General features: G+C 42.2%; 1 protein-coding gene across 1 annotated transcript; it reads left to right on the forward strand.

Annotated features, from left to right (window-relative positions):
• Window positions 1-11761: 11761 nt before the first annotated feature.
• On the forward strand, window positions 11762-16413 carry rpl7l1 (ribosomal protein L7-like 1). Its single transcript, XM_079179836.1, has 6 exons — window positions 11762-11827; window positions 12298-12406; window positions 12508-12671; window positions 13939-14076; window positions 14151-14260; window positions 15543-16413. Exons 1-6 carry the CDS (start codon window positions 11808-11810, stop codon window positions 15749-15751), a joined length of 750 nt encoding a protein of 249 aa, XP_079035962.1. The 5' UTR covers window positions 11762-11807; the 3' UTR covers window positions 15752-16413.
• Window positions 16414-18962: the final 2549 nt, after the last annotated feature.

An 18962-nucleotide genomic window follows, 5' to 3' on the forward strand; every position in this document is an offset into this window, starting at 1 on the left:
TTTTGTGGATTTCCCGTCACCGTGGGTTTAAAACAACACACTACATTCTCTCCCTTTAAAAACAGCAGCTGACTCAACAATCTCACCTCTGTAAGGTCCATTTAGTGGCCGCTCTGGAGCTTTTGATCATATCACATGAGATTCAGTAACAATGAAGATGTTGTTGATGATGTTCAGTATGATTGAATACAAAAATATCACCTTGGAGACACGGCTTCCAAAACCTATTAAAAATAGTTTGATATCAAGTTAAGTAGAAGTAGAAGTTATACTGTAGGAGCACCGTGGACTTGTCATTTATTTGTGCAAAGATCACCATCTCAGAGTCCTCCAGTCATCATTCCAGCATGCAACATTTACTATGTTGGGCTAGTCGACGCCCTTGCAAAGTTTGCCTCGTCAATGAGAGCTGGAAAGAGAGAGAGAGAGAGGCAGCGTTAGCCTCTGGTGAACCTCCCTCCGATGGATTTAAATTGAATGGGAAGGATCTCCTCTGTATTGATTGAGCAGGCTGTGATGGCAAAGCAACGGTGTGTTCTTTGGCAGCTCCTGCTCTCTCGTCGTGAGGGCTGAAGGGCAGCAAGTCTGCTGCCACCCCCATCGTTTAAACAACCTCGATGTAAAGGGGGCAGGACCTTACGTCACTCATACTCTTTGTTGCTGTTTAATGTAAGATGTGAGGGGTTTTGTGAGAACTAGCTTCAGATGAAGATTAACAAATTGAGAGTAAATACTGAACAATTTGTTTTGGCCCCAAATCAACATGGAGTTATTCTCTTGCATTGAGAAAATCATTCTGTGCTCTTTTTGTTTTCCAGAGAGACGACTGTCTTATCTTTGCATTATTCTACGTCTTAAACCTCAGACTGGTTCTGTAAAGTTTCTAAAATACCCATCAATTATGAAAGTGGTGAATGCTTTGTCGTTTGGGCGAGGTTTGGCCATGTGTTCATTCCTAAAATCATCTATCGAACTGTTACAGGATATAAGTTACCGATATGTTTCTACTTAGCCTATGAATTATTTTGCCTTGAAAACAATCGACTTATTTAAATAAATAAACCTTATACAATCAAAGTTCATTCGACATTTAAATGATTGTCTCTAAATGCACTTACTCTACAATATAATTCCTTTCAGTTAGCATCATAATGATCTGAAATACCCATTCATTTAACTTCATTTGAACTTGATATGTTTCAGCAGGAATGAAGCGGTGTGTGGTGGTGGTGGTCCAGAGTTGGCACTAGAGTTCTATTAAGAGCAGCAGCAGAGTGAATGACTCTCAACTCAAATAATTACCTTTATTAATCAACAGAGGACTGAACGAGGTGCAGACGTGAGCCTCTTGCCGGTTTAAGTGTGCCTTTGGTCACTCGGTTCATTTTCATTTAACACCTACATGGTTGAATTTGTTATCAGCTCTGTGGCCATAATGGTTTTGTTCTTAAGAGCAGTTGGCGTTGTTTGTTGCCTTTTTATCCAACTTAAGGAATGTGTATTTTCTCAATCAGCCTCTTGCTGAATGTAAAGGGATCTTAGATGAAAACATTCTTTTCTACCACAGTTTGAACCGTCTTGGTTGTTTTTCATATGAGACATTTTTTTATATGTTTTTCTTTCTGCTAGTTTGAAGCCGACGGGTCTCACAAAGATGATGTCACTTACTTTCGTGCACCGATCAGACCTTGGCAACATTTGAATCGCAACCTGATGAAAGTTGGACAGCAGATACTTTATAATAAAAACAAAGTTCCCTATTTAGACATGAATATTCAATGTTATAGAGAAATACTTGAACCTGCAATATATGATATTTTTGGTCACTTGAAGGCAAATAAGCTCTGAACAACACTGATGTATCATTAAGTCGATACGGCAAACTTGTTGGCAACAGTTTCGTATTATTCAGCAGTTATGGAGAAACAATATCTTTTAATTGGTACTGTGTTTGAGTCGACCTGATGATAAATCTAATATTAGTATTGTGACTTTTTTTTAAAGCTTTTTTTTTTTGGTCTCCACCAACTCCGAAGGGAATATGTCTCTTTCGCAGCTAAATGCTCCTCTATGTTCACCAGCTTGTTGCAAACTGTGTTTGTCTGCTGTTTGGTGCTGAGCAGGTAGTGTACAGAGGTTAAATATGAATATTGTATGTGCAGATTTTAAGCTTCAACTTCACAGATCTGATACACTAGGTGTATTGGCCGGTGTCCCCTCCGTCTTTGTTTTGGTAAAGACATGTTTAGAGAAGCAGTTCAAGCCATTTTGTTTGTTTTGTTTTCAGAAGTAGTTAACCAGGCCTAGTTTTGTTGTATTCATTTCTATTTGTTTGGCACATGTGTCCCATCCTCTCCCACTTTGTTTGAGAATCTTTCAATTGAATATAGCTGAGATTAAATAAATATTTTTAAATTGTTACTTCCACTTTGCACTATTTCACATTCTTTGGTTGTCGTGTGTTCGTCCCTACTTATCGCTTAGAGCAATAGAAAAGGGGACTTAACATTACATTAAAGATATTTATATTATGTGTCTGAATCAGCTGTTAAAAATCATGGTATTAAAGTTTGTGTGTTCTGTACGTGTAAAGACTTGCATCCACCAACGACCTTCACTGAATATACATCAGTCTAATATATATATATATATATATATATATATATATCATACAATAATATCATAATAACCTTTATTCAACCATTATGGTTCATTCAGACCATGTCATTGTGATAAAAGGAATGTTGTGATGCTCTGAAACAGTCATGGAACACAAATGTGTCATAGAACACATTGAAGAACTTAGAATGTCCATGCAGAATATTGAGGACAACCAGTATCAGTGATCAGTACCTTCAGAGATTCAGAGAGACAAGCAGCAAGACAAGAGTTATCCCAACCTTGAAACTTTTACTTTTGAATTTGAAACGTACTCGTGCACAGACTCGTATCTGTCCAAACTTGTGATTTCCAACGTTTCGCGGAGAAAATCCCGACAAATCCCAAGGACATCAGCTGCCACACTTGGTAAGTATCTTTACTTTAGTAATTGTTCTCACATCATAACTTTCATTTATTTTGTCAAAAAGTTATTGTTATAGTGTTACATTGTGACTGGTGGAGTCTGTCCTGGGGCAGGGCACCTTCGGCACAGTTGCTAAGTGCAGGAGGATCGCCGACGGGAAGACTGTAGCCATCAAAATGATGAAAAATCAGGACCATCAGGCAGACGCTGAGGTAGGAGTGGAAACTGAAAAGTGCTCATCAAAGTTTGATTTGTAAAATTTGTGTGACAATGCTTTTGTACAGCTGTATTTGAAGAAATACCTAGAATACAATATAATGGTTTGTTACTGTGGGTCAAGCTCATATCTAAAACTTTATTGACACATGTCACCTTCAGCACCTCTTATTGGCTGTTCTCTTTGTCCATCACACAGTATCTGAATTAACTCTATAAAGCCTGCATATGACAATACAAATAGATAGCATATAATTGAGAACACATTTCTACATGCAATGCCTACCCTGTGAACATTGGTTCTTTAAAGAAAGCTGATCTTATACTCGAGGGACTTAAGTCATCCATGCACAAAGATTTCACAATTAGCATCATTTATGTTACACATTCACTGACTGTAAATGGACAGACATACAGGACTGCATCTGTGCTGCCACTAAAAACACAGTATCATGGGAAGCACTTATTTGGTCAGATAAATCATGTTCTACCCCAGGAGGAGAAGTTACTCTTTCTTATTAGAGTGCTTGAAGTTCAGTGCTTGGATGAGCATTTCTATGATTCTAGATTTTTAAATAAAAACAGAGTCTCTGTTGCTATCAGGTGCATGACAACGGACACGCATACGTCAGTAAATGTCATGGAAACGACGCCACCACGGCGCTATAAAAGGTCAGCAGCGGACCTCAGATTGTCACTTTGCATCTGAACTTGCAGACTCGGCGGAGCGGAGCGGTGCGGAGCCTTGAGCCTTGACGGCGGAGCGGAGCCTTGAGCCATGACGGCGGAGCGGAGCCTTGAGCCATGACGGCGGAGGGAGCGGAGCCTTGACGCCGGCCTTGAGCCTTGACGGCGGAGCGGAGCCCTGAGCCTTGACGGCGAAGCCTTGTGCCTTGACGCTGGAGCCTGAGTGTAGACGGCGAAGCCTGAGCCTAGATGGCGGAGCCTTGAGCCTTGACGCCGGAGCCTTGCCTTCATGGCTCCGCCGATCCGACAGGTTCCACCGAGCGTCATGCTCGGCGGAGCGGCACCGCCGATCCGACAGTATCCGCCGAGCGTCCGACAGGCTCCGCCGAGCGACAGGCTCGGCGGAGCGGCTCTGCCAATCCGACAGGTTCCTGAGACTGTCGGATCGGTGGAGCTTGTCGGCATTGGCGGAGCCTGTCGGCATCGGAGGAGCCTGTCGGCATCGGCGGAGTTTGTCGGATTCGGCGGAGTTTGTTGGCATTGGCGGAGGCTGTCGGTTCGGTGGAGCTTGTCGGCATTGGCGGAGCCTGTCTGCATCGGAGGAGCCTGTCGGCATCGGCGGAGTTTGTCGGATTCGGCGGAGTTTGTTGGCATTGGCGGAGCCTGTCGGTTTGGTGGAGCTTGTGGCCGGCGGAGCTTGTGGCTCGGCGGAGCTTGTCGGCATTCGCGTGCCTGTCGGCCCTAGACGGCGGAGCGGAGCCCGTCGAGCCTGTCTGCACTTGACTGCGGAGGCGCAGGGCGGGGCGGAGCGGGGCGGGGCGGAGCGGGGCGGGGCGGGGCGGAGCCTGTCGGCAGTTGACGGCGGAGCGGAGCCTTGACTTGACGGCGAATGGTTTACACATTTGCTGTGTTGAAATTAACACATGAGTGCCTCAGTGGAGCGGTGCCCGCGGTATTATGATGTGAAATGCTGAATGTACTTGTTCATTTTCTAACATATTGTTACATGTTATGTTGAACTGTATTACATTGGGAATAAAATTCCTTTTAACTTTAAGTTGTTATTGTTGGTTTTATTATGGTCCATCCACCTGTATTTTCAGTCATTCTTTTTATATCAGTTAGAATTAGAACAAAGGTTTAAAAATAACTTAATTACAACCTGCTAACATAACTAACTACACTATTACATTTCAGAGCTATTCACATAACTGTTTTAAAACAACCGACTCCTGATTTGATACATTATAAAGGAAAATGTTGTTTACTGGTGGTGCATTGTAAATGTTATTTAATCTTGATCATTTTAAATGAACCAAACTAAATCCTGAAGAAAACACAAACTGACCCCTTCACCCATATATTACATACATATACATATGTACATATACTTCATTTATTAGAAGATTATAATAAATTAACATATCTATACATATCCACCCCAATAACAATTGACCAATGTGTTCAGGCTAAAACAATTACAACCCTAAATTAATCTCTGAATATCACTTTAAAATGTTAAAGGTGCACTTGACAGCAACTCATATTTGTGGGATGATAATTTTCAAACATTTTTAAATATAGCAATCAAACATGCATTATAATATTTCCATGGATTCAGTGATTCAACTCTGATCTGACCTGGAAAGCATATTTTGGATGCTGTAAAATACATGTGATGTGCTTTGTATTCATATTTGCAGTGATGTAAACTAATATCTGGGGAAATTAATATTTTTATCTTTAGAAGAATGTGACCCATACAGGATGTAGTCACATTGTTGTTCACGTATTTATTTCATTTTGACATGAAATTAACTTTGTTATTAATTGTAGCGTATCCCTCCGAATGATGGTTTGACACTTAACTGATGATTGTGTAATTTATTGATTAATCAAACAAACAATAAACAACAAACAACTAACAACAACCAACGTAAGAGCTTGTGCCTCTTCGGGGGGGTACTCATCCCGTACCGTTAGTATCCATTTCCAACCGTCTTTCTCTCCGTCCGTTACTCTCTGTCCCACCGTCTTTCTCTCCGTCCGTTACTCTCTGTCCGTTACTCTCTCTCCAACCGTCTTTCTCTCCGTCCGTTACTCTCTGTCCGTTACTCTCTCTCCCACCGTCTTTCTCTCCGTCCGTTACTCTCTGTCCGTTACTCTCTCTCCTACCGTCTTTCTCTCCGTCCGTTACTCTCTGTCCGTTACTCTCTCTCCCACCGTCTTTCTCTCCGTCCGTTACTCTGTCCGTTACTCTCTCCTTGCGCACACAATACCACTTCCGTCTATTACTCTCAGAGCTGCTTTCAAAATAAAAGCATTTCGTTTTTAAAAACAATAAAGACATAAACTCAGAAAAACAAGCAAAACATGCAACGAAAAACAACAGATTGCTTGCCACACATGAATTTGGTTATTTACATTAATGTTAAGAGGATCAGTGTGAGATCCTGTCCTGGGCCCCGTTCCTCGTACGTGGCTAACTGAGTTAGCAGGATAATTTTCAGGATGAGATTACATAAATCAGGCTTTTCGGTTCCTCGAAGCAAGTTTGGTAAAATCACCATAGCAACACATCCATATGCTTGAACCTGCTCCAGCGCAGGCTTGACCTGGATAAGCTGCCACTCCCCCGGAAAAAAGTGTCAGCTCCCTTCCTCAGAGATCCCATCGAAGAGGAAGCGATATTAGTTAGATTAGCGTTTTATAGGGAGAGAGTTCTTCGAGATCGCCAAAATCCGTTATCACATCATGATGACTTCCTGTACGAGCGCTATCGATTCTGCCGACACGGAATCATTTATTTACAAGACCTTCTCGAGCCGTACATTGAACACCACACGCCGCATATAAAGGAAAATCACTGTCAAAATCCGAGAGCACAAATGAGATCCATGCGCATGCGAAAATCAAACAGCCGCGAGCGTATTTTACTTTAACGAGCACTTTTATATCACTCTGCGAGCAAAAGTCCGTCTCGCGCGAGCAAAATTCGCTCTCGCGCGAGCAAAAGTCGCTTGCGAAGTTTAAACCTGCTCGCGAAGTTTAAACCTGCTCGCTCGCGAAACTTTAATCTGCTTGCTCGCGAGTCTTTTTCCTGCTCGCTCGCGAGTAGTTTTTCTTTTTGACAGTAAGTGGGCGGACCCAGTCTCACTTGTATCTCTACATATAATTGTTTAAAATCCTCGTCTTTGGATAAACCGGATATCACTCTGACGCAGATGCTAGGTCTGATAGAGGTGGTTTTCAATTCAATTTAATAGCGTTATTAAATACAATAATACAAAATGTGTTAGTCAAGTTGCTCAGATTGGTTTAAATTCACTCCATCATTCTATTACAGACAATGTGTGTTTGATAGTCAAACCTCTTGTGACAAACAGCTCAAAGACACTTTTTGATCTTAATTGATTAAAACATGATGATCATATTTAATCATACTGTTGTGTTTACAGAAGTTAAGAGATATAATATGAGCAACAATTTGGACCCGCTCAAGGATCTGGAGCCGAGATTAGGGACCACTATTTGTATATTAACTGTTTGCCCAACTTAAATCACTGACAAGTAATTAGTGGATGAAAAAGTATTCAGATCCTCACTGCAGTAAACGTACTAATAACATACTGATGAAACAATAATCCACTATGAGTAAAATACCTGCAATCAAAACCTTAGTCAAGTATGTTATTATCAGCAAAATGTACTTTATGTGCAGAAAGTAAAAGTACCCGTGCAGTAAAATGTACATTATTTGCCCCTGACCTGTAGTGCAATCTGAAAATCTGAAAAGTCAGAGTGATATCCGGTTTATCCAAAGACGAGGTTTGTAACCAATTATATGTAGAGATACAAGGGAGACTGGGTTCGCCCACTTACTGTCAAAAAGAAAAACTACTCGCGAGCGAGCAGGAAAAAGACTCACGAGCGAGCAGGTTTAAACTTCGCGAGCGACTTTCGCTCGCGCGAGACGGACTTTTGCTCGCTGAGTGATATAAAAGCGCTCGTCAAAGTAACAGCGCGGCTGTTTGATTTTCGCACGCGCATGGATCTCATTTGCGCTCTCGGATTTTGACAGTGATTTGCCTTCATATTGACTCACCATTCTGAATAATGTTTTAGTGCTTAGTTTTTACTCGCTCCCATGTCCTCTTGATGGCTGGGTTGCAACTACATGATGGTTGAAAGCACTCATAATTATATGACAGTATTATTAGTACACCATAGCATATCATTATTGTAGAACATGATTAAGGTAAGATAAGAATAGAGAGAATCACACACTATTTATTTTCACTGCTTCAATTGACTGAATTACTGATTATGAATAATACATATACTGATACGCCCATACACAGATTCGCACACGCATATTCAAACTCCTAGTTGTATATGGTAAACTACACATACATGTATATACACATATATATAGTACATGATACATAAGCGCATACAGTACATATATCCTCATAAGTATCTATTAATTCGTATCAGTTAGATACTCTTTGGGCTTGTTTCTATCTACTTATTCTGAAAGAGTTGAGATAATAATTTTCGCTATAGATCTCATTGGATGATGCATTCCATTAAGCCTACTGCCAGCAGCACATTTAAAGAAATATCATCTGATTGATTGGGGTGATGAGGCACTTAAAATTAACCTATACATTTTCACAACACTTACGCATTTAACTTCCTCATATGCGTTCATGATCATCTTCTGCTCATCAGCGGAGAAAAAAGAGGCTCTTTCTTTGAGTTTATTTGCCGTTGTACTGTTAGAAAATCATGGTTTCGGTGATCAACGCTTCCCCCTTTTGAAGTAGGACGGGCACGCGCAAGGATCATGATTACTGACGTCTGGTTCGAATTAACGAGACTGTTTGAGCGCGGATCAGCCTTTGAGGACCCGAGATAGCCTGACATCAATCATCGGGTTAATTTAAGCTGGATGATAGGACATTTGATCGACTTAGTTGAACCACGTACGAGGAACGGGGCCCAAGCCAGAAGGGGGCGATAGCGGAGCAGCTGATGTCACCCACTCTAACCTCCAGCTGTTCTGCTTTAGGCAAACATTTCACACTTAAGTCCTTATAAGCCTCACAAATGTGCCTTCTGATACAAAATTGATAACTTAAAACAGACATTTAGTCCTTTTGCACGTTTAGGAAATACAACTTAGCTCCAAACACTAAGAGAGCCCTAAAGCTCTCTCATTCATTGTAATGTTATTTAGTTATTTCACATCTGAAAGTCTGTGACACATTCCCCTGCACCTCAGACAACAGTATGTTGGTTGATATATCTTCTCCTAAAGACATCTAACCAACATGTTTCATTTCAACGGCTTACTGACACTATACTCATCTCTACATTTCAGGTTCTTTGGACTTTAGTTGGCCAAGACTAATATTTAAAGGCAGTTTAAGATTGTATTGTCATGAACACTTGTATACAAAAAGAAGAAAAGTTCTAAACAAGTTAACAAAAAGAAACATGTTTAATAAAAATAATTTGATGTAGATTAGTTCAGTAGACACATATGTTCTACAATAAGAACATTTCATATCATTATGCCTTCAACACAGAAGCAGATCCACTCTGCTCAGTTTCTGGAGATTCTCCACGTGAAGTTGCTTTGCTTAAATAGCTAGCTACTCGACTGATAAGTTAACTTGCTAAACACTGGCTATGCACTAGCCTAGACAGTATGCTAGCCTCATTAGCATCGATCGCTAGCTTGATATTATAACCATCACCATGTATATACAATAGGCTATGTAGCCAGACCCAGACAAAAAGTATACATCAAGCTAGTTGACATCTGTCACACTCAGATACAATATTTAACTTGACAGACAATCCGTTGAACTTGAAGATCTGAAGACTGAACTCGTGAACTGTTTTTTGTTTCGTGGAGAAAGTATTTTGAGTATTTTAAATACAAAATTACTCCACTCTAAAGTATTTTGTTACAAATTACGTTAGATTTTTAATCGGCCCTATCAAATACAAATTACAAAATACTCAAAAGTAATTGAAATACGTATTTCAATTACAAGTAATAGAAATACTGCCCATCTCTGGCATCAGGCAGCTTCACTCTCCACTCCTGTTGACTCCGGTTTCTCTCCTCCAACGATGAAACTCTTTCTTTTCCCATAACTCTCTTTCTCTGAGCAACAGGAGTGCACATCATCGGCCCGACTTCCTCAAAGTCCCACACCCGAAAAGTAGGAGAGCTCGTCATGGTGAGTTTTGTCAGCCTATTCGCCTTGGGAGGCGCCCGTTGAGTCCCGGGTGTCGTCTTGAGGTTGTGCTGAAAGCCGCCGGAGTAAACGAGACCCTCAATTCTCCTCCTTCTTCTCCGAGGAATCTGTAGTCTGTGGGATTTCGGTAAAGCATCCCGACTCTCTGTGTAATCGTGAAGGTTCTGCTTATTCTTGGTACTCTGTTGGTTGCCCGTGCTCGTTGAAGTCTGGCACCCCAAACACAACGGGAACAACTCTGTGGGCCAGAACTCAGAGGAGTCATCCAACACTTTGACTTTTTCTTTCAAGTCTGAAAGCACACATTTGTCTGCTTGACCCTGCTTCGCTGCTCCAGTTGGACCCTCCTCCCTGTAGTTTGTGGTTAGTCCTCCTTGGTGCTTCAGAGGGGCTTTAGAGGCCATTTATAATCACATCAGATGAACAACGTGTAGCTTCTTAGATAATGTCTTTATATATAGTCTTCTCCATAATTACAAACGTGAACCTCATTGTGGCGCTGTAGAGGAAAAGTTAGGGGATCACCAAAGTCAGTTGGATTTATCCTCTGGGGAACATGAATGTCGATGACTCTGGAGACTGAGAAATCGTGTTTTCAGGTTACGTTGATGGACTACAAAAAGCCTCAGGTGAGTCTTCATCATGCCAACGCGTTAGCTCACATTTCACTTGTTCATCAAGCGTCGTTGGTTCAGTGGTTCAGTTCTCGCCTGCCCGGAGGCCAGGTGACGATCTTGTGAGAAATAGCGGCGTGGCAGCTCATTGTTTGGCAGTGTTGGATGTTCAGTGGTGGAATTCTCTCGTAATCATTTTTTGGGAGGTGTGGTCATTTTTTAGGGAAAACTAAATCATTTTTGAAAAGCAAATAATGCAATCTCCTGCTAACTTAATGGAGCATATTAGACTAAACTAACGAATTTCCCTTTTAAGCTTGTTATTTTCATTATTATTATTTTCATTTGTTTACTTATGGTGTATAGTGGATACATTTACTTCAGCTGATGGAGTCAGTCTGCATGTGTAGTTACATATTTGCCTGGAGAATAATATATTTCAGGGGTTAACAAATATGTTCATACATGTTGGTATTCTTTGCATGTTGTATCAACATATACCTATAGTGTGCTGTTGACAAATGGTAAATAATAACTTTATGTATATAGCACCTTTAAAGACAGAGTTTACAAAGTGCTTTGACAGACAAAGCAAGGCAAAAGCAATGCAATAAAAACAACAGAAAGCTCAACTGTGTGGCCCAACAAAGCCAGACAAACTAAGATAAGAGTTAAACCCTGATAAAACAGCACAATAGATGAAACAATAGAACCAATTATTACTATAAGAACAAACTAAAAATTAAATAAATAATATAAATGTAATTAAATAATAATAACAACAATAAAATAAAGCAGTAACGCAAAGACAACACCACTAAAATGCCAGTCTGTAAAAATGGGTCTTAAGAAATTATTAGAATAGATATATGAAAAGGTTATAATGGACAATGACCGCTGGGTGGCAGTAGTGTAAGCATGTACAGTCCGCCGGAAATAAAACAAGCATGGGCTGTGACGTCATCTACGAGCGACTCCCACGATTTCACCATGGCCGAAGCTGAAGCTGAGTATGTGAATGTTTTTTTTTTTATCATATCTAAGTCCATCCGTTCTTTCTCTACATGTAGTTGTTATGTTTAAAGTCTCAGTATGAATCCCACGTATTACCGATTCTACCGAGACTAATATTTATCGGGCTGATGGTGAGAAAAGTCTGTTTCTAGCGGGCTTGGTTTCACATGGGTCCGAGTGTACATTACGGAGATATAGCCACAGCTCGCGCAATGCGTTGCCAATATTTGGCACTAGTTGTGTGCAATTGAATTGACAGTTGTGTCTTCTGTTCACTTTTTCGGTGACATATTCACGGAGCAAAGTTACCAACACTAAACCGGAAAACCGGAGCTGCTAATTGGTTCTGTCCGGACTGAGACGCACTTTTACTCTGATCAATGCTACGTTAGCATGATGAGTACTAGCCTCTAGCTAGACTGTTTCTCAAACGCCTCTGTGTGTGTGTGTGTGCTCCTGTTATCAGATCAAAGAAAGTGATCAAGCTGGTACCTGAGTATCTCCTGAAGAAGAGGAAAGCGTACCAGGCCATCAAAGCCACGCAAGCCAAGCTCGCGCTGCTAGAGAAGAGAAAGGTAAGTGATCACAGAGTGTCGGGAGGTCAAATGCAGGTGTTCAATGTGCACTTAGATCCTGCAGTCTATTTAGCTACACGTGTGTTTCTGTGTGGTTCCAGGTATCTAAAGGCAAACCGTTGAAGTTCAAGCGTTTGGAAGACTTCTTGAAAGCCAGCCACAGGAGGCACCGTGATGACACCCGCATCGAGAGATCACAGCACAGGCCGCCGGCCCCTCTGCCGCCTGCCAAGAGCAAGCTGGCCTTCGCCGTCCGCATCAGAGAGTGAGTGATTTGACCCAGAGAAGGGTGTTTGGAGCAGAATGTCCCTCTCTATAGTCACAGTCATATAAAAAAGGTCTTCAACGTTCAGTAGAACACTGACAATTTCCTATATGTTTAGGTGCAGAGCGCTCGGTGACATTAGTTAGGATTGCATTGCCATCTATTCCTCAAATGTGTGAAAGGTGTTTTACTTCCTCACCCATTTTTTAAATGTTCCTTATCAGCAATGATTTTAACCTTGCTTCCTTTTGATTATCAGCACTCAGCTTGTTTTTAAAGGGACAGTTCACCCGAAAAGGAGCGGGTCTCTATGCAATGACAGCCAGTGGTTTTTATTTAGTTTTTAATTGGATGCTTAAACACAAGCTGAAGAGATTTTAAATTTGTGTTCTATGATATAAACATGTAATGGGAATACCCCAGTCTTCAATTTTGAAGCTTTCACGTGTCTTAAAGGGGGTTGCTAAATGAGGCCGCTAATCGTCATCACGCCGACTATTTGGCCTTCACCTCCTCGTTGTGTTTCTCACACTCATGCCGCCGAGGGGTAGTTGGTTTACAGCCCAACGTTAGCTTTTTTACTCCTGACGATTGCATTCGCGCTTAAAAAAATCATAAAAAGTGGTGTTCATTTGTGAAAGATTAACTTGCCAAACAAAACGTGACAGTATCATAAATGTTTGTTTGTCACGCAGTTTATTTTCTGCAATAATCCAATGGAGAAACCCATTGGCTTTTTGTCAAGGGTCCAGTAATGCTTCATGGGTTGGCCTACAAAAATATGTCACCTATGTGCTCGACAATTGAACAGCTCTGCATTGTGTAAAAAAAACAAAAAGTCCCTGCATCCAAGCTATTCCTTAATGCATTTCTGTTTATTATAAATGAACAAACCCTTGCTGTAATCTCTTTGGCTCTTAAAACTCAATCTGATTGGTCATAATAATCTGAAATATGAGACTGATGGCGATCAGATTATAAAAGACGTCTGGTTTCGATCGTCTGCTGATCGATCCGTTAAAAATGCACTGATACTGATCTTTGAGGATCGGGACATCCCTGAACTTAGCTGAATGGAGGAGCTCTCCCCTCAGGACCATCTTACAGTCCACACATCTAAAACTGGTCCAGGTCTGAGATAGAGAGCTGTCACTTTGAGAACATCAGATGTTGTGAATGAAACACCCGTTTGTGGTCATTTAAACGTGTACATAATGAAGGCACCATTTCCAGTCCGGTCAACACGGCTCGTCCTCTCTCCCGCTAGGATCAAAGGCGTCAGCCCCAAAGTGATGAAGATGGTCCAGATGCTGAGGCTGAGGAAGATCTTCAGCGGGGCCTTCGTCAAAATCAACAAGACCTCCGTGGCCATGATGAAGATGGTGGAGCCCTACGTGGCCTGGGGGTGAGTAGCTTTAGCTCGGATCCAAATCTGTTACGTTTGTTACCGCGTGTTCTAAATGCAACGCTTCCGACCAGATTCCCCAACTTGAAGTCCGTCCGCGAGCTCATCCTGAAGAGAGGGCAGACCAGGATCGGCAGGAGGAGGGTCCCCCTCACGGACAACAACTTCATCGAGCAGCACATGGGTGAGTCTCCCCCGCGACACCGCGTCCGGCTGAAGCCTCAACGGCCAATCCAAAGCAAGCGACACACATTTTCACACAGCTGTAGGTGTTGAAATACATTTAATGAAATGCATAACTCACCAAAACATACACTTTTTTGAACATGTAATACAAATAACGTTGAATTAAACCATGTCAAAATAACATAATAAATCAAGAGGCCTCACAGTCATAATATTTCGTTCTGTATATACTTCAGCTCATGCTTGGTGAATATGAAGAAGTTACTGCTCTCGTAGCCAAAAGTACTAGCAGGATGCTACGTTTTCTACCTGTGTCCCTTCTCTATAACGCACAGACCAGAAAGAATTACAGTCCCACTTTAACATTTGCTAGGAATAAAGAAATGTATTTACAAAGTGTAAAACGTGACGGTAGGGCAGATACTGTGCGTTATGGAGGGGGAGGTTACTGTGCATACATTAGCAGACTGCATGTTACCTGAATTGTTAGTTAGGAAAAGTAGATCCTGTAGCTGTAACGGAGGGGAGCAGTGTGTTCAAGGTTTGTTTGAGTGAACAAATTCCTTACAAAAGGCTGCGTTGCACTGAATTTGGATCCGGCTTCCAAACGGTAGCGTGGGATGATCAGGTAACAAATAGGTCCAACAAATACCGGTGGAACAATGTTTGCTTCACGGAGTAAAAGATGTGATTGTGGCGTTCTTCCATCAGACCACCTCGATTCAGAGCAGGGACGGGCATCTTAGGGATTTTATCCATACTCTTATCTGTTATTTCTCATGACTGAATAATTGCTTTTCAAATATATGCATCATTAGAACAGGATTAGAATTTATTTATATTTTAAATATAACTAAATATTGTTTCTAGAGCGCCAACAGTAATGTTTACAACAGCAAAGTCACTATAAAGTCCTAAATATCTCACTGGAAACACAAATCTAAAATGTCAATAAAATAAATAATTTCTGAGTGAAGTTTAGAAAGAATGAAGAGCTCAGACGTCACTCATTCCTCCTGTCGTGTAGATGGATGAGTCGTGTGCTCCTTCTGCAGAACCTCATTGAGACGACAGCAAACCCTAAAGTGAATAATTTAAAATAATCCGCTTGTTGCTGTTTTCCATTTCCTTGTGTGGAATGGAAGCGTAGTAGTGTAGGTCCACCGTCACTGAATCTATGAGTTGCATAAATAAGGCAGACGGTGTTTTCTCACAGTGTCGGTCGTGTTTTTAACAGAACGTCTGCCCGGTTCTGACACCTGTTTCCCATCACCTCTCAGGTAAACACGGCATCATCTGCCTGGAGGACCTCATACACGAGATCTACGGAGTCGGCAAGGGCTTCCGGGCCGCCAACAACTTCCTGTTGCCCTTCAGGCTGTCGGTGGCTCGCCACGCCGCCAAGGACAAGGCTGGGCTCCTGAAGGACCTGGGGAACCCCGGATTTCGCAACACTGACATTAACACCATCATCCGGCAGCTGAACTGAGGGAGGAGAGCCACAGGACGGACACTCGACGCTATGGGGATGCTTTATTTCTCGAGGAGCGAACGCCGACGACAAAATATTCCTTTTTGTTGTTGTTCCTTTTGCAGAGAAGCTCACGGTTTCACCCAGAGTCGTATTTGATACACATGTTTCTGTACACCCGTTGTTGTGGTTACAAGCTGGGAGCAGAAGGAGCTGAAGTGGAGTCTCTTTGACTTGCATTTAATAAAATCTATACCATGTAGTGCCCCTGACTACGGACTGATGGAAGCTGTTTGGTGGAAAGTAATATTTTGAAAAGATATTGTCTGTTAAAAGAAAACCTTCCCCCACAAAATGAGTTTGTATGTCAGTTACTGTGTTCTCACCTACCTCCACAGAGAAGAATTCAAGGTGACACAGTGTGAGTAGTTTGATGTACAAATGTACCTTTTTGTGGTTGAAGTATTCTTTTTTTAAAGGGTGCTTACTTGCCACGTGTGTTATTCCTCCGTTTGTCAGAGGAGCGGTTCAGCACTGTGCTGGAGCCTCACGCCCACCTACAGCTCATTCATTCACTACATCCAGTAGTGCTCTGTGTGGAAACCTGTCTTTTAAAAATCTGGTAGACATGGATTTATGATTCACTGTTGATATTTTTATTTTACAATTAAAAAAACACAAAATGATCCATTACTTTTGAAGCGATTTTTTTTTTACACATGAGATGTAGAAATTACAAAAGGGTGCTTTCACTGCTTTCCACAGGAAACATAACACCCCCCAGTTGTGTTACACTGGTGTTACTATTAATTCAATGAGACACATGAGTCACCAGCCGTAGGAGGAGGAGAGAGGAGGGGTGGGGGGCAACCTATGCAGCTGCGCTTTCATCGAGTGCGCACTGGGAGAAATGGAGGATGTCGTCGGGGAATGTCACCGACGTGTTCCCCTCTACCCGATACGAGTGCGTCGGCGGTGGATGTAGTGAGCTCACTTGCAATCGTTGAAAAGAAACCGCTAAGAAACGAGGCAACCGTGTTCGGTGTCATCCGGGGTGAGTGACGCATAATGTCATCAACATAAAAAAAATCAATCAGTGACAATTGCCATGGTGACTAATTACCACGATGACGATTTTCTTTCCTGCCCTCAGCGCAGGGAATGACGCCGGTTCAATGAATATGTTGAACCGGGTCCTGTCATCCATAGACTACGTGTGTGTGTGTGTATATATACAGCAAGAAGGTGCACGAATGCACTAAATGTCAACGGGAAACACAGCTGCCATGCGCACTACACCGTCAATTTCTTTAGAATTTAGTTCCGTTATATTTTGGTCCCACTGATAGGAAAAACTTGTACCCACAAATCGATATAATTAAATATATTTCAGACTGCCAGAGCACGAGTAGTGCTGCCTTCAAAAAAATCCGAAAGGTTGAACCTATTGAAAATGTGACTGAGAGCTGAACAAAAGCACCACTACTAACCAAATATAGTACATAGACTGTCTGTCTATATAACTAGTGAAACGCTACACGTGCGGCAACGTTTTACACAACTGCACAAATTCGTTTTTACTGTGGCGAGTTTGTAGTTTACGAGGAGCACGTGAGGGCAGCAGCCAATCTAGTGTCAAGGAGAATGGGCGGTCCGTTACCGCCTGACCCCACGAGCGCCGCTCACGAGCAGATGCAAGCGAAGCGATGCACCGTAGCTTCAGCGGTTCGGCAGCGTCAGGTGGTCAAAGGTAAACACAATTTAGCTATTCACTTAATCCAGACGATGCTCATATGAATGGGATTAAATAGCGTTGCATGCGGGTCGTTGTCACCGAAGGCTCAGAGAATGCCGGGTAGTCTTTCACGTCGGCGCACGCGGTAGCAGAAGAAAGTTTGGATTGGGCAACAAGACCATGAGGGCGCGTAGTTGGTTAACGTTAAATGCCAAACGTGTTCGTGTGCCAGTTCTTTCTGGTTGTAATGGGGAGATGTTTGTAACGAAACAGCTGGTGTGGCGTCTCGTTGCGTGAACTGCACCAAGCCGCTCAGCAGCGGTGTTAGCGATGTTGGCTAGCACGCACAGCTGAAATGAATGACATGTCGGAGCGGGTGGGCACTAATTAGCCGAGTCGGCAGCAGGTCTGTCTCTAATGTTCACATTGCTTTAAGAATACGAATATGTTCTCATATCAACGTTATGCACGAAGTATGTATCGGTACACGTAGCGTTAGAGGGCTTTTATCCGTGAATGATGTCGGCGTTGACGCATGACGCGATTTCTTTTGGCTGCTTCACGTGTAAAGCCAATATGTAGCTTATGGTTTGAATGAACCTGTTTGAGCGTGAAACCATCGAAGAAGAAGAATGACCTTTGATGAGCCTTCCTGACAAGGTCATATTCTGAAGACTTTTGATTGTCTAATAGAATAGTTTTAATGTGTCAGTGAAATGACTAGGGGAATATTTACTACACCAGTTTATAGAATCAACACTAAAACATTTTTATTTTTGCTAAATTAGTATAAACTCCCCCTCCAGTTGGTTATAGTTATTTAAAAACATGTTAGAAGGTCACCATTGAAAATAAATAATATCAGGTTGCTGCATTTTGATAAGCGCCAGTAAGGTTAGTCATCCAAAACAGAGCTCTATGATTGGTTGAGGTGTCCCTTCACTACCTCTGGTTGTTGTTGTTTTAGTTTTTTTGCATCAGTGTAGTAAATAACAACACAAATGTTGTTAATGGAGAATGAATAGAGGCACTGGATGTCGGAAAGTTATTTCTGCCCAATCCTCGCTGGCTGCTTGTCGGCTCACGGAGTAGATTGCAAGCTGAGGTCGCTGTATTCGTTGTTTTGGTGAACATTGGTGCTCAGATTAAAGCCTTTTCCCAAGCCACACTCCAAAGACTGTATTGGCTACAATCCGCCCACATTCCCCCGCAACACATAGTTCAGTCTGCAGAGAAGGATGGACAGAGTTTGTAATGTTTTCTTGTCAGGGTGATCGTTGGGAGGAGCTAATCCCCAACAATCCCGGCCTGGAGTCGGTCTGGTTGAATTCTTATTGACGGCTTCTTCCCGTTCGTGAATCGAGACCCATTTCCAAGTGGTATGCAGCGTGCAATCGGTGCACAGTACGGTTGTCTCTCCGTTCAGCTTAAAGCTGGATTGGCTCAGCTGCTGTGTACGGATCTGCTCAAAGGTTGTGGGTCAAACACTTGGGT

The sequence above is a fragment of the Pholis gunnellus genome (genome assembly GCF_910591455.1).
Source record: "Pholis gunnellus genome assembly, chromosome: 19".
In the NCBI taxonomy this organism is placed as follows: Eukaryota; Metazoa; Chordata; class Actinopteri; order Perciformes; family Pholidae; genus Pholis; species Pholis gunnellus.

What these genes read in the sequence shown, in the direction of transcription:
- rpl7l1 (XM_079179836.1), top strand. Translation starts at nt 11,808, where the DNA reads ATGGCCGAAGCTGAAGCTGA. An exon ending in CGCTGCTAGAGAAGAGAAAG is followed by an intron (nt 12,407 to 12,507) that starts GTAAGTGATCAC and finishes GTGTGGTTCCAG; the next exon opens with GTATCTAAAGGCAAACCGTT. An exon ending in GAGCCCTACGTGGCCTGGGG is followed by an intron (nt 14,077 to 14,150) that starts GTGAGTAGCTTT and finishes GCTTCCGACCAG; the next exon opens with ATTCCCCAACTTGAAGTCCG.